Below are 14,816 nucleotides of genomic sequence, written 5' to 3'. Positions count from 1 at the left end.
TTTATTGTTGTTATTCTCTTTATTTTTCTGATCATTGGAAGTTCTGTTATCAGAGATGTCTCTTCTGTAGGAATCACGCTCCTTGGGTTTGTGTCGTTTAGTACCAACAGTGTGAACTAATAAGCATTCCTCATCGTAACAAGACTTATCAGACAAGGATGTTGGACAGTGTTGGGGATGAAAAAATTTGCATTTATCACCACGCCTACAGCCAAACTTTCTGTGGGTACTATTTTTAATGAACTTAGAGCAGCGTGGAGGGTGGAACATTTTGCATGCTGATTGATCATTACTTGGCGTTTTACCACTGACACCGTGTGGGCATTTTCCAAGTTTTAGCAAGCTGCAGATCTCATCAAGCCGTAAATTGGGCAGCTGCGATTTATCGTCATTTACTGAATGTTGTTCATCTTCCTGTGATTTGACGATTGAAAGCTTTTTCTGAAGCTCATCTTGATCAAGGGAGACATGTTGTTTTTTCTGGTTCTGGGAAGATGGAGTGTTTGCACCAGATTGCTGTTTAGAGGCCAATTTACTAGGGGCCTTGGATTTCGCCTTTGACTGATTTGATAAGTTGGTTTCATAACATGCTTTGCAAAGCCAAACAGAAGTAGCTGAAGACACACGTGGTTCAAAAGAATCACAATCATGGCAGCCTTGCAAACAAAGAAAGCAACATGCGGCAGGTTTTGTAACAGAATCAAACTGAGTCGAGTATTCGATATCACAATCCGGACAGATGGCAGGGTACAGTGACTGAATCTCGAGTATGATTCTCTTGGCAAGTGAAGGCTTATTTGAAAATATACGGTTGCCTTTAGGCTCCTCGGTTTTGATGTTGAGAAAAAGAGCACAAGCGTTCAATGTAGCTAACTGAAAACGGGGCCCACCGAGTACAGTCTGATTATCGGACACATCTTTAGACGAGTCAAAAGCAGTCAGGAGTGTTTTGGGAAGTGGATCTGCTTTACTCAAAAGATTACCAATAATAAGCCGTATCTTTTCATCGAAATTTGGAATGACAGTTGACATAGTTTACAGATTCCGTGTACTTGTATTGTGTATAGTGTGTAAAAATCCGTCGAACAATTACACGCACACAGTGATGAGCCAGTCTTATCTCAAATAGAAATATTAGATAAGAGAGCTATGCAAATGTAAACGTATTCAAAAGTGTAAAATAATCCAGGCGCCAGTAGCCTTCTGGATACGGACATCCAGGTCTCTGTTGATTGTCCCATCCCCACTGATAGTTGCACCCAGGTAGACAAAGTTGCTAACCTGCTCGACGGGTTCACCCTCAACCGACAGCTCAATACAATCATCCTTGATGAAAGGTCGCTGGGAGGCGCACTTGCTTACAGCCATGCATTGGGTCTTCTTTGCATTTATTCTGAGCCCAGCGTAGGAGCTGTAATGAACTAATAGATCAGTTGACTCCTGTAGGCCTTCCCCTGAGTTGTCCATAATAGCCATGTCATCAGCATAATCGGTGTCCAAAATGACCTTTTCCTCGACCGTCTTCGTCTCTTTCTGCAGCACTGCGCCTTGACTGATGATCTTGTTGGTCTCAGCCAGAAATGCAGAAAAGTTTAGGCAGAAATTAAAGACAGGAGGTGCTTGAATGTCGCCCTGACCTGTGCCTGAGTTAACATCAAACCAGTCTGTCAGCTCCCCATTAACCCTCACGGCACTCATGGTACCCCCAAAAAATGACTAAAATATTCTGACATATTTTTCAGGCAGCCCATAGTGTCTCATACTGCACCAAATAAAGTCCCTTCTGATAGAATCGAACGCTGCCTTGAAATCGACAAAATTAATGTAAAGAAGAATGTTAAACTCAAGACAGTTATGAATAATAGTTCGGAGAGAATAAATCTGATCAATACATGAGCGGTTCTGTCTAAATCCGCACTGATTCTCCCTGAGAAGACACTCCATACCAGCATGTAACCGCTTAAGAAGAATCATCTGAAAAAGCTTAGATGCTGTAGACCTTAAGGTGATCCCTCTGTTGTTCCCGCAGACTGAAGTGTCTCATTTCTTCCCAATAACAATGATCACACTCTTTAACCAATCTTCAGGAACAGTCTCTTCTTCCCAGACTTTCTTGAATAGACACTCTAGTTGATCAACTAGAGCACTCGCACCATACTTCAGTTAGTTATCCCGTCCACTCCTGGGCTTTTGTTGTTCTTAAGCTTTGTCAGGGAGTAACTAATCTCGTCTCTGGTGGGTGGTCCATCCGAACAAGAGAGAGAGTTAAAGTGGGGTTGGGGTGGTACTGTATCAAGGTCGGCAAGGTCGACACTTGATAATGGAGGGTTCAGAAGTTCAGTAAAGTACTCCTTCCACCTATCCCTCTGCTGTTGGGGATCCGTGATCTTCCTACCGTCCTTGTCCCGGACACAAGATGCTTGAGGCTTCTTGTTCTTACCAGAGATCTTCTTGATCTTTGCCCATACCTCACGCTGCTGACCTTTGCTCGCTGCTTCCTCAAGATCAGTAGCTACTCTAACTGCCCAGTTGTTGTCGTCTAGCTTGCTGCTTTTCTTGACTAACTTATTAAGTTTAGAATACTCTGACCTGTTAGCGTCCGAGTTTGGGTCTTTGCACTTAAACTGTGCCCGCTGAATCAATAAATCCTTGGTCTTCCGTGACAGGTGTTGCTCCTTTGCCTTCCGGGGTCTCTTGCCTAGTACCTCCAGTGAGACATCAGTGACGGTCTGACTGAGATTACGCCACATATCCTCGAGGTTGACCTCACTATCCAGACTTGCAAATCGGTTTTGAAGAGCCACATTGTACTCTGTAACCGTAGTACTATCCCTCAGGCGCTCAATGGCAGGCACATTGGGCCTGTTGGCGTTGATCTTTGTCACTGACTGAAGTTTGATTTTCAGCAGTCCTAGAACCAGATAATGATCGGGGCCGATGTCTGCCCCGCGACATACCCTAACATCAAAAAGTGACTGACGAAACCGCTTTCCAATGCAGATATGATCTATCTGATTGACGGTGAGCCCGTTGGGGGACCGCCATGTTCCCTTGTGAATTTTCTTGTGCTCGAAGAGAGTTCCCCCGATGACAAGCTGGTTCGTCGCACAGAAATCCACAAGTCTTGTCCCGTTGTCATTTGATGAGCTATGGAGTGATTCCCCACCGATGACCGCTTCACTTCCATATCTGCCTGATGTTACTTTTGCATTAAAATCGCCGAGCAGTAACTTGATATCGTGACGAGGTAGCCCATCAAATGTATCTGTGAGTGTCCTATAAAACTTATCTTTCTCACTCTCCTCTGCACCCTCAGTTGGAGCATAGGCCACAACAACAGAGATGTTGATTTGCTTACTATGCAGCCTAGCAGTTAAAACCCGCTCCGATGTGGGAGTGAACGATATCAGGGAGTTTCTGATTCGTTTTGAAAGACTGAGACCGACTCCCTGTCTCTTGATCCCGTCGACTCTACCGGAATGGATGAGTAGACTGCCATTGTCCAGTAGAGTGGTGCCAGATCCAGGCATGTGAGTCTCGGTGATCCCCAAAAGATCCAATCTGTACTGATCAATGTTTTGACTAAGTTGGTAGAGCTGTGTAGATGAGCTGACAAGAGATAGAACGTTCCATGTTCCAAAACGTAAAAACTGTTTGCAATAATTTACTGGATTGGATTTGTTGGAAGCAGGGTCAACATGGATGATCTGTTGACTAATAAATCTGGTCGGATGACGAGTACCCCCTCTTCTCATCAGGCGACTGGGTTCCCGTAGGCTTTGCCCAGCCTCCGTCATGCTGGAACCATCCGTCCTTGAATTGGAAGTAGCACTCCGTCCATTTGATGTGTGTGTTGTTTCAGTAGCGATGTTATTTGAGGTGGAAGGGATGCTGGCCCTTCGCACCCGATGAACTGCATGCAGTCCTAACGAGACAGATGTCCCGGTTATATTTTTCGACCTGTACTGGTCTAGAGCCGCAGTGTTCTGTTACCGTTCACCTGTTTTAACTGGAATCACCCAGAACAGGCTACTAAGCTTAACAGTGGCACCTCGAGAAGGGTGTGGCTCTTCACCACGCACTACGGATCTTGGGCTCGGAGAGGTTGTGTAAGACACTTCACGAGCCCCTGGAGTTTGGAAAACCCCTTAACCACTCAACCATATGTAATAGGTAGTTGCAAAGTAACCATGGTATTGGTAACAAGGATTGTACACGTACGTGCACGTGCAATGATTATTGTTACGACATTTTGATCGGTTTTGAGGTAATTACTTTGTGTTTAGTGCAAGCTACATTTTGATCGGCTGTGTCTTCGGTTGTGACGGATATTTTTTGATGCGATAAAATCTGACTACCGAAGAATATTATTACCTTCCTCCCTGTGACCACGGGCTCTCTAGTCTATATAATAATTCGAAAGATTCTCTTTGTATGTCTTTCTGTCTGTACGACCGCCCACGTGCAAATTAGACGAGAAAAAGGAAGTTAGGTAAAAACCAAAAGGTTGCATAGCAACGGTGTTGTAATGCGAGTGTTTTACATTTGAATCGGCTGTATCTTCGGTTAAGATACAAATTGTTTGATGCGATTAAAACTTTCTTTCAAAGAACACTGCTTATAGCTTCATCCCTGTTACCGCGGGCTTTCTAATAAATTATAAAACTAACGGATAGCAAAAAGATAAGTCATAAAATCTATTTAAACAAATTTTGCAAATACAATATTATGTAAATCTTTAAAAAATTTCAAATAAAATGAAGATTTTTTCATTCTATTTGTCAACAAATTGTTGTTTTTGCATCGTTAAGAAACGTGCATACTTTAAATTATGATTCGAGTATAAAAGTTGCATCATGAAATGTCTCGACTTTACAACTTTACAACAACGAGAATTATAAAAGTACTAGAAAGCCCGTGGTCACAGGGAGGAAGCTAATACATAATAGTATTCTTTGGAAGTCAGTTTTCATAGTATCAACAAATATCCGTCACAACCGAAGATACAGCCAATTAAAATGTAGCTCGCACTGAACTTGTAGGTTTACAACCTACCAGGACGCGCGCCGCTGGAACAAATATTTTACGAGTATCACCCGTTAAGCACTGAACACAACGTAATTACCACAAAACCGATCAAAATATCGCTCGCAAATCTTTGCACGTGCCCGTGCGTGTAACAACCCTCGTTACCAAGGTTACTATGCAACTTCCTATTTCTCATCTGATTTGCACGTGGGCGGTCGTACAGAAATAATTCTCTGAATTATAGTAGAGATAAAGAAAAAAACGATCGTATATACTTATATAGTTTGATAGTTGGTAATGAAGTGAAACCTGTGAAAGTCTCCACTCAGTGTTAAACCCATGAAGTTACGAGACTCATCAGTCAAATCAACTCTTTAATTATAATTGATACATGTTTCGTATCCAAATATGCGGCGCGCGCTTCGCGCGCGAAAAGTGGCATGCAACGTATGTCAAATTATTAACTAATTTATAGTTGTTACAAATAATAAAAACTTACTTGGAATATCGTCGTGATCAGCTAAATAAATCTCCTCGTTGTAAGGAAGAGCGGGGTAGGACTGAAAAGGAGCTGGGGATGTTGCCGGAGTAGTCTGTGTATCTGGACAGAAAGAACTGTCCGGGCATGCTCTAATCTGGTGCTCCTCAGGATCCAAAAATAACACCAGATTTTGTTTATTTTTAACAGGGCCCGCTGAATCTTCTGACCCGTTTGTGTTCATTCTACTGTTAAAAATGGGATGATTACAAATATGATTTCTGATTTATTCTCGGTGAAAATATATTAGTTCAACAAACCCTAAAATTTCAAACTTCAAATAACTGAACGGATCCATATGCAGCATTATGTTCCATATTTTTAAGTTTATAAACACCAAATATATATATACAGGGTGGGCCAAAAGTCAGTGTGCAAACGTTGGGTCTTATACCTCCGCCGTGTTTTGTATTTGAGGGTTGTTGCTTTGCAGATGGTTTACTGTACCTACTGGTTCGAGGATTCCGTCAGCAAAATTTGAAAATTCGAATATTTTAGACCACGCCCATTCAATATTAAAACACTTATATTGTACTCTAGATGTCTAATTTTTTCAGAGACAGTAGATTAATAAATGTTGCATATGATCTGAAAATATGAGGCAAAACGGATTGGAAATGACGAAGTTGACAATCATTTTCTGTATCTCGTTAACAAAATTAACTGGGTGATTATGTGACACCGCGACACGACACCTTAATTGGGCAGCCTTCATGATTCCCATAATGTTTAACGGGGAGGTTAACGGGGTCACCTAATCACGTGATTAGGTAAACCAATCACCTGATCACACGTAATGAATAACCTCGTTAAGGTTCATATCTCGGTCATCTGAGAAGCTAGAACCCTCATTTTTTCAGGCCAAACGTAATTTAAATGGCCAAACACAATTCAATAAAATTTGGCTCGATCCGACTATCCAAACTATCAAATAAATGCGAAAATGAACCTTCTTTTGAAAAAAATGAACACAAATATGTTTCGATTTGACAAATTTCTCGAACCAGTGTTGGTAGTAAGTCATACCAGAACAAATTATTTCAATTGGGCACTCAGTGACTGAGCTATTAAGGCCATCGTTTGCACACTGACTTTTGGCCCATCCTGTATATATAATAGGTATAGTATTATAAGTGAATAACCTTTTTACTAAACGCGACTGTTCACTGTGGCGAAGTGATTATTTTAAGTACCTTGTCGAACTTTATTTGAACGGACATTAATTGGACGTCCGTTCAAAAAAGTCCGACAAGGTACTTAGTTAAATTAACTATATTTAATGAATGCCTTTGAGCTTTCATTTTAATGTCCGTTCAAAATTACCTTAGTTCCCAAAAATTTGTGTGCCATTATATTGAGCACAATTTATTTGAGCCCGAAAAATTTGGGCAGAAAATTTGAACTCATTTGGGCGACCGAAAATTTGGGCACAAATTCTTCGAAAAATGAACGATTTTCCACTAAAATTTCAGTTAGATATTTGCCTTAGTTCATTATTATTCCTTATTATTCCAGTCATTTAGTTTTCTAATACCCTGACCAGTGTCCAGTTCTTTGAGAAAATCCTTCTTCACCACATAGAATCAACAACCCTGAGCAGAAAGCGCTACCAGATGTGTTTCGGGCCCAACACACACAGACACTAAAAGATCTGATGACAGCCAACAACTGCATCCTACAGAAAGTTCCAGCAAATATGACCCATCATCTACAGCCCCTGGACATATCTATCAATGGACTGGCTAAGAAATTCATGCGCAATAAGTACGAAGATTGGTACGCGAAAAACATAGTGTGTCAGCTCAATGGATGAGTTTCATCAGACAATGTGAAAATTGATACCCGCTTGACACTTGACAGTGATCCGTGAAGTACACGCTCGTTGGATCAACGAACTTTTTGTATATTTAAAAGGGAGGCCAGATGACATAAGGAAAGGCTTTGAGAAGTCGGGTATAACTGATGCTTGTAGATCAGACTTTACGGTGGATGATAATCCATTTGCAGATCTTGTTTAAATCTCTATACTAGCTATCCGTACCTCTAGCCATTTGTTTTATTAGTAGCTGTTAGCTATTCCAGTTATTTCTATTCATTTAAAATATAAGCCTTTTTACTTGGTCAAGCCATGAATGACAGATTAGAAAACTAAAATTTCAAATACTATTTCACTTGGATATGAAGAAAAAGCCATCTTTCTATAGATTTCAGGGCCACAGGCCAAATGCCAGAAGTTTGGTTAGCAAAAAATTTAGCAGACGGAAAAGATTTATGCAATTAATTTGGTCTGCAAAAAATTTGGGCGAGAGGCCCGCTCAAATTTTTTGTCGCCCAAATTTTTGGGAATTAAGGTATGCCCGATCACAAAATGCCCGATCAAATAACGTCTAATAAGGTTAGTAGTAATAGTATAACTATAAACGGAAACGTTTTTTAACATCGGGTAAAGTATTTGTCACCTATCAAGACTCGAGAGAGAGACACGCAGTACCCGGTTAAATTATAAATAATAAATAATTATAATATTCAAGTTGTACCATTACCAGGCACTGAATATCTGCTTCGCTTCGTTTATCAAATTTAATTAGGTAGCTTTACTACCTACAGAACACAAGTACCTTATTGGACATAATTGTCACGGACAAGTCTTTCACCGACCAAATGTTTCACGGACATAACTATTCACGGTCATGACCGCCCAAAAAAGTCCAAGAAATTGTGAAAGTTGTTGGTGATTTTTTAATAAGTGTTTTACTATTTTTCTGAACCCTAGAATGTGACTGAGGAGTCATTATATTTGTCCTAGTAGGTATACTAATAAGCTAATTATATAGTAATCGGCTACACACATATCTACGCTTAATAATAATAAGTACACTAAAATTAATGGAAATAATTACCGGACTTTATTATTAGTAGACCTTAATGCCACAGACATTATTTTCACGGATGTAATTATTCACGCTAAGGTCTTCAGCGCGAAAGTAATGTCCGTGATAATTATGACCGATAAGGTATATTACAGTATGTAATGCCAGAATTATAAAAATGTGAAAAATACTGTACATAATTAATACCTTTTAATGCCGGGAAATTATTGGATTTTTGAACAACCCGAAATTATTGGATTTCATAGCAACTGCGTAATCATTGCTCGATCGATTAAATTTATTAGTCGGATCGTTTATAGTGGTATATATCGAATGTATTCCATTTCCTATTCAATAGATATGGATTCCTTTTGCTTATCTGAAGTTAACAAAATGATAATAGGCCAAACAACTATAACGTGTTGTAGCATGAGAGGAGTCACAAGGCAAACTGATAACGAAAAGGATTCTGGTGAAGCATTAGAAGGAAGGGCTACACTATGGATATGGTAATCACACTGTATATATCTACATACACTGTATCTCGACAACCTTATATGTCCATTCGATTGGATCTTTGACCGGGGAAATCCTAAAATAATAGCAAAATATCGATATTTGATACTATCTTGTGCAGCTAGTTCTAATACACTTTTGTGCAAATTTTGCTAATATGCCAACGAAATTAACCTTATTTTAAAAAACATGGGCTTTTTAGCCCATTTTGGATCGAGAAAATTGGGGTTTAACCGGGTATACTCAGTTTAATCATCTCAGGACCACTTTTAATGAATTCTACGGTCAAAAATAAGGAGTATCTGGATTCTGGGGTCCCTAGCGTATCGAGCAGAAAATGCATTCTACTTACATGGCGATATAACATGCGTGACGATATACAGTGTATGTCGAGATACAGCGTGCAAATCTAGGGATTTTGAGCTGTGAAACTGATCATAGGAGTCGTTCATCAGATGAACATTATGGCAGAAGATGTTTAGTCTCCTTCAGTCACTTATTTAGATCAGGGAAACAAAAACACGATGCACACGAACTTTGCGATTATTACGTCACTCATGGCTGTGTTTTTATAGATCTCGGTGAACTTGCCAATATGATTGATCATGTGATCCTGACAGCTGACGACTGAGGGCTGTGAAATGAACGTGCTTTCCAACATGTTTCCTTGGTATCTGGTTTTATAATTAGCCCAAATAAAACGACAAACGAAGAAAAGTCTGCGATTTAGCAGAGCAACAACCCGTCACTAAGGTCCACCAAAGAAGAGATCCTAGTATTTATAAATATTTTTCTTTTGCGGCGCATCTTTTCTTTTTTATCCCTTAAAGCTTATTGACGTCGATTGAATGAAAACTTTGAAACAATGAACTTTAAGTCTTTGTCGTAGTTTCATTCTTTTCGCATCTATAAAAAAAACCGTGAGTGCGTACACGTGCACACGTACTGACACGCGTACACACACGTGTAATTGTAATGCACAGCGGTCCCACTATGAATAATTCTAAATCACTTGCCAAGGATTTTTTATTTTTACAGAATTAAAGGGCCCTGGGCAAATGAAAATGGTATTATTTAAGATATTTTTCGATGTTGATTCCAAAACATCCCCATGTTGAAGGTTAAAACACTTCCCTAAGACTGAGAGCCTGAGAAGTTTTACCTGGGGAACTATATAAAGCTATAATGTTCATAAACAATAGAGATTCGGCGGAATGACAGGCTGAGCACCGCCCAGTAAGAGGATGATGATTAATCACTCTACACTCGACTGTCACGTGACTTTTTAAACACGTTCTCTTGGTGGCCCTGAATGACTATTCGAAATCATAGCCCTCTAATCTGATGCCAACCTTAACCCTAACCCAATCCCTAACAAAAGCATATGCTGAAACCCTAACCCTAACGAGAAATTCGACCAACTTCCTTATACGGTCATATCACGTGATCAAGACAGTTTTTCGCAAATATCTCGGCAGGGGAGCATTTTAACCCTATGTCATGGGGGGTGATTCGGAAATACATCGATTCAAGCTGGTTTCAACTGTCGGGGGCCCTTTTAGAACAATCTCGAAGATCGACTGTAGAGTGATTTAGCACGCTCGCCAGTAAGAGGAGTTATGATCAAAAACTGTTTCGGTCACGAGACAGGCTAGTAAAAAATGAATTCTATCGTTTAGGGTTAGGGTTGTGGTTATGCTTATAGCTAGGCCGGTTTCAATGCGAATTGAGACCGTTTATTCCACTTAAAAACGGTAAAAACGCAAGTGATACATATTTGACATCAGTCAACAGCGAAAATATTGTGATTCAAAATATTCACAATACTAAACATGGCATAATTTTATATATTATTACAATACTCATATTCCACGCTGCAGACAAAACGACAAAGAAAAGTTTGGAGTTGCGGTTAATGGATACTACGGTTTATGTAAAGATATAATATATATTATATATCTATACATAATCTTTCAACGTTTATTTTTTTTCACGATTTAATTGTGAACGACTCTCATTCAACCATTGTGTACTGACTTCAACTCAATCGAAAAGTTGAGTTTTAAAGGTCCCCCGAAGAATAAAAGTCTTCGAAAATTCAATATCGAGCTTTTGTGCGGAGAAGCTTGGCAAATTTTTTCCGGCAAATCAAAGCAAAATTCATACACTCTAAAAGTCTTTGAATATTATTTTGGTAAATTCTGCAGAGTCTTTAGCACAGTATGTTTACTCTGCAAACTCTACCAACAATCTATGTACAATTTATTTGAGTAACGTTACCTTTGGAAACGAAGGGAAGCAGCAACACACAAACACAATATTAGGCTTGTAATCTTCGTAAAAACTACATCATGAGACTTGAGAGCCTCAAATTATTTGTTATATAGGTTTTTTGTTGTTGAGTATACTATTACTGGTGTGTACTAATTATGCTTTCAACTCACCAATTATATTATTTCAGTGTCTGTAAAGAAGGAAAGTTCGTTTGCTCTAAAACCTACTGCAGTAAGTTTTCTGCATGATAATCATTTTGAGTCTAAGACTATACTTTACGCCGTAAATTACGGTAAATCACTTTGAGTTTATACTTTACGCCGTAAATTACGGTAAATCACTTTGAGTTTATACTTTACGCCATAAATTACAGTGGATCCCTGTACTGCTTTTATGAATATGTGGTTTTCCAATTTCCTCAGGAACTAATTAATTTGCGCGTCTAATGCTTGTTTTTTTTCAGGGCAAAAATTAATTATTTGATTAAAAATTTTAGTACCTATTAGCAGCAATTATTAATATCCTGAGTCATAATGGTGGTGTATAAGTTTTAAAAATTGTATTATATAAAGATAGCGAAATCTGATTTAAACGTACCACAAAATTATGGTTGACACCAAAGAATTGACTTTTAAATATCGCTACTGGCACTGGATCACTTTTTGGAAATATTTTTTAATTTGGTAAAGTCTGTCACTGTAATACCAATTTTTTAGTCATCTCTTTAGTCATCTACATTGAGTTAAATCTACAGTGAGTTAAATGTAGAGTTAGTTAAATCTACAGTGAGTTAAATCTAGAGATAGTTAAATCTACAGCTAGAGTGAGTTAAATCTACATTGAGTTAAATCTAGAGTTAGTTAAATCTACAGTGAGTTAAATCTACATTGAGTTAAATCTAGAGTTAGTTAAATCTACATTGAGTTAAATCTACATTGAGTTAAATCTAGAGTTAGTTAAATCTACAGTGAGTTAAATCTACAGTGAGTTAAATCTAGAGTTAGTTAAATCTACAGTGAGTTAAATCTACAGTGAGTTAAATCTACAGTTAGTTAAATCTACAGTGAGTTAAATCTACATTGAGTTAAATCTACAGTGAGTTAAATCTAGAGTTAGTTAAATCTACAGTGAGTTAAATCTACATTGAGTTAAATCTACAGTGAGTTAAATCTAGAGTTAGTTAAATCTACAGTGAGTTAAATCTACAGTTAGTTAAATCTACAGTGAGTTAAATCTACATTGAGTTAAATCTACAGTGAGTTAAATCTACAGTTAGTTAAATCTACAGTGAGTTAAATCTAGAGTGAGTTAAATCTACAGTGAGTTAAATCTAGAGTTAGTTAAATCTACAGTGAGTTAAATCTAGAGTTAGTTAAATCTACAGTGAGTTAAATCTAGAGTTAGTTAAATCTACAGTGAGTTAAATCTAGAGATAGTTAAATCTACAGCTAGAGTGAGTTAAATCTACATTGAGTTAAATCTATAGTTAGTTAAATCTGGGGAGGGATATAAGATATATGCATGAATCTAGAGCACCTTTACCTCAGGTTTCATAAATTATCTATGAGTCATATCAAGCGTTGTAAGATTAAACTGTTCTGGTTCACATCATTTAACTCACTGTAGATTTAACTAACTCTAGATTTAACTCACTGTAGATTCAACTCACTGCATGGATTTAACTCACTGTAGATTTAACTTACTCTAGATTTAACTCACTGTAGATTTAAGTTTTAACTAACTCTAAATTTAACTCAATGTAGATTTAAATAACTCTATACGAAATAAACTGAGAACTGAGGTACTGATAATAACTAATAGTTACAGACACAGGTAACCAGAATCTAAGACTTAGAGTTACGAGCTAATGAAATTGGTACTTATGAGGTTATGATAAGCATCAACACACAATATGAGGCTTGTAATCTTCGTAAAAACTACATCATGAGACTTGAGAGCCTCAAATTATTTGTTATATAGTTATATAATATCTATATAACCAAAGAGTTTAATCTTACGACGCTTGATATGACCCATAGACTATTTATGAAACCTGAGGTGCCTAGATTCATGCATCTATCTTATATCCCTCACCAGATTTAACTAACTCTAGATTTAACTCAATGTAGATTTAACTAACTCTAGATTTAACTCACTGTAGATTTAACTCACTGTAGATTTAACTATCTCTAGATTAAACTCACTGTAGATTTAACAAACTCTACATTTAACTCACTGTAGATTTAACTCAATGTAGATGACTAACGAGATGACTAAAAAATTGGTATTACAGTGACAGACTTTACCAAATTAAAAAATATTTCCAAAAAGTGATCCAGTGCCAGTACCGATATTTAAAAGTCAATTCTTTGGTGTCAACCATAATTTTGTGGTACGTTTAAATCCGATTTCGCTGTCTTTATATAATACAATTTTTAAAAGTTTAACACCACCACTAACTCTAGATTTAACTAACTCTAGATTTAACTAACTCTAGATTTAACAAACTCTAGATTTAACTAACTCTAGATTATTCTAACTTCTGGGAGCAATAGGAGTGGGGACCATGAAGTCGTGTCACTAATTTAACTAACCCCCTGCAGATCTCCTGGGAGCAGTAGGAGCGGAGACCAAGTCTTGTCACTACAGAGATGTGTCGTACCCTGAGGGGTCCCTGATCACTCAGCAGTGTAAGAGCTGCACGTGTGATGGGAGGGACTGGGTCTGCGACAAGGAGTACTGCCCTGCCTCCTGCTTTGTTTCTGGTTTGTTATATCCAAAGATTACCAGCTCGGAGTATCGCTTATTAATGAAAAATTGGTTTTAAACCCATTATTTAATTGAGCCTGAGGAGTGAGGATTAAACTTATTTACAGTATAGCTGGCAGCTGCAAGGTAAAACGAAACCAATTATTGAATACAAAAAGCTCATGCCGGGTTATATACAGCTGACAACGATAGCATTTCTAAAAAATCGACTGAGTGTTCTTACGTTTAATATCGACAAATTGTCTAGCTTTTAATTATTGCCATTAACTCTGCAGAACTCTGTACTGCGTAATACAAAGTTCTTTACCTGCTATCTACACTCACCCTGTATAGTGTATATTACCTTTGGAGTGATGAAAGGGAAAATTAAACTATTTCCGAGACGGTGCCCGGGTGGTTCTAATGACCAATTTTAATTTTAGCAAAAATATAATAGAAATAGTAATAATCCCTCACAAGGGCACTGCACTCTTAATAGAAAAATGCCACACTGTGTAGATCAGCACTTAACGACGGAATTTAAACCTCATCTGACAAATATTGCGAAAACTTTAAGTTTCGTATGCTTCAACGGCCAGAAAGAATAACTCAACAAATAAAATTGGCTATCACAACGGGACAAGTCCCCATCCTCTTACAACATAACCTAATGTAATAGCAAGACAGGTATTGACAAAATTTACTCTAGTAAAAGCCACACTCATCTTACTGAATTGTTTTGAAAAAGAAGTCTATACTCAACTCGATCCACCAATGAGCGGTCTGGACTAATGAAGACTGAACTAAACTTCGCTGACTGTCGCAGCTTTCGAGCTTGACTG

The 14,816-nt window shown here is 38.1% G+C and overlaps 2 protein-coding genes across 2 annotated transcripts in view; both read right to left on the bottom strand.

Annotated features, from left to right (window-relative positions):
* LOC134817718 (CD151 antigen-like) overlaps positions 1-5,750 on the bottom strand; it is a 43,989-nt gene extending 38,239 nt beyond the window's left edge. Inside the window, exon 1 of the mRNA XM_063826960.1 lies at positions 5,528-5,750. Within this exon, the coding sequence (XP_063683030.1) occupies positions 5,528-5,750 (223 nt within the window). The remainder of the gene's footprint in view (positions 1-5,527) is intronic.
* Positions 1-11,329, bottom strand: part of LOC134817716 (uncharacterized) — a 68,841-nt gene extending 57,512 nt beyond the window's left edge. Inside the window, exon 1 of the mRNA XM_063826957.1 lies at positions 11,319-11,329. The gene's annotated coding sequence lies outside the window, so the exon portion shown is untranslated. The remainder of the gene's footprint in view (positions 1-11,318) is intronic.
* Positions 11,330-14,816: the final 3,487 nt, after the last annotated feature.

This window comes from Bolinopsis microptera, chromosome 7 (genome assembly GCF_026151205.1).
Source record: "Bolinopsis microptera isolate Bmic1 chromosome 7, MBARI_Bmic_1.0, whole genome shotgun sequence".
Classification (NCBI taxonomy): Eukaryota; Metazoa; Ctenophora; class Tentaculata; order Lobata; family Bolinopsidae; genus Bolinopsis; species Bolinopsis microptera.
This window is presented reverse-complemented; position numbering and strand designations above follow the sequence as displayed.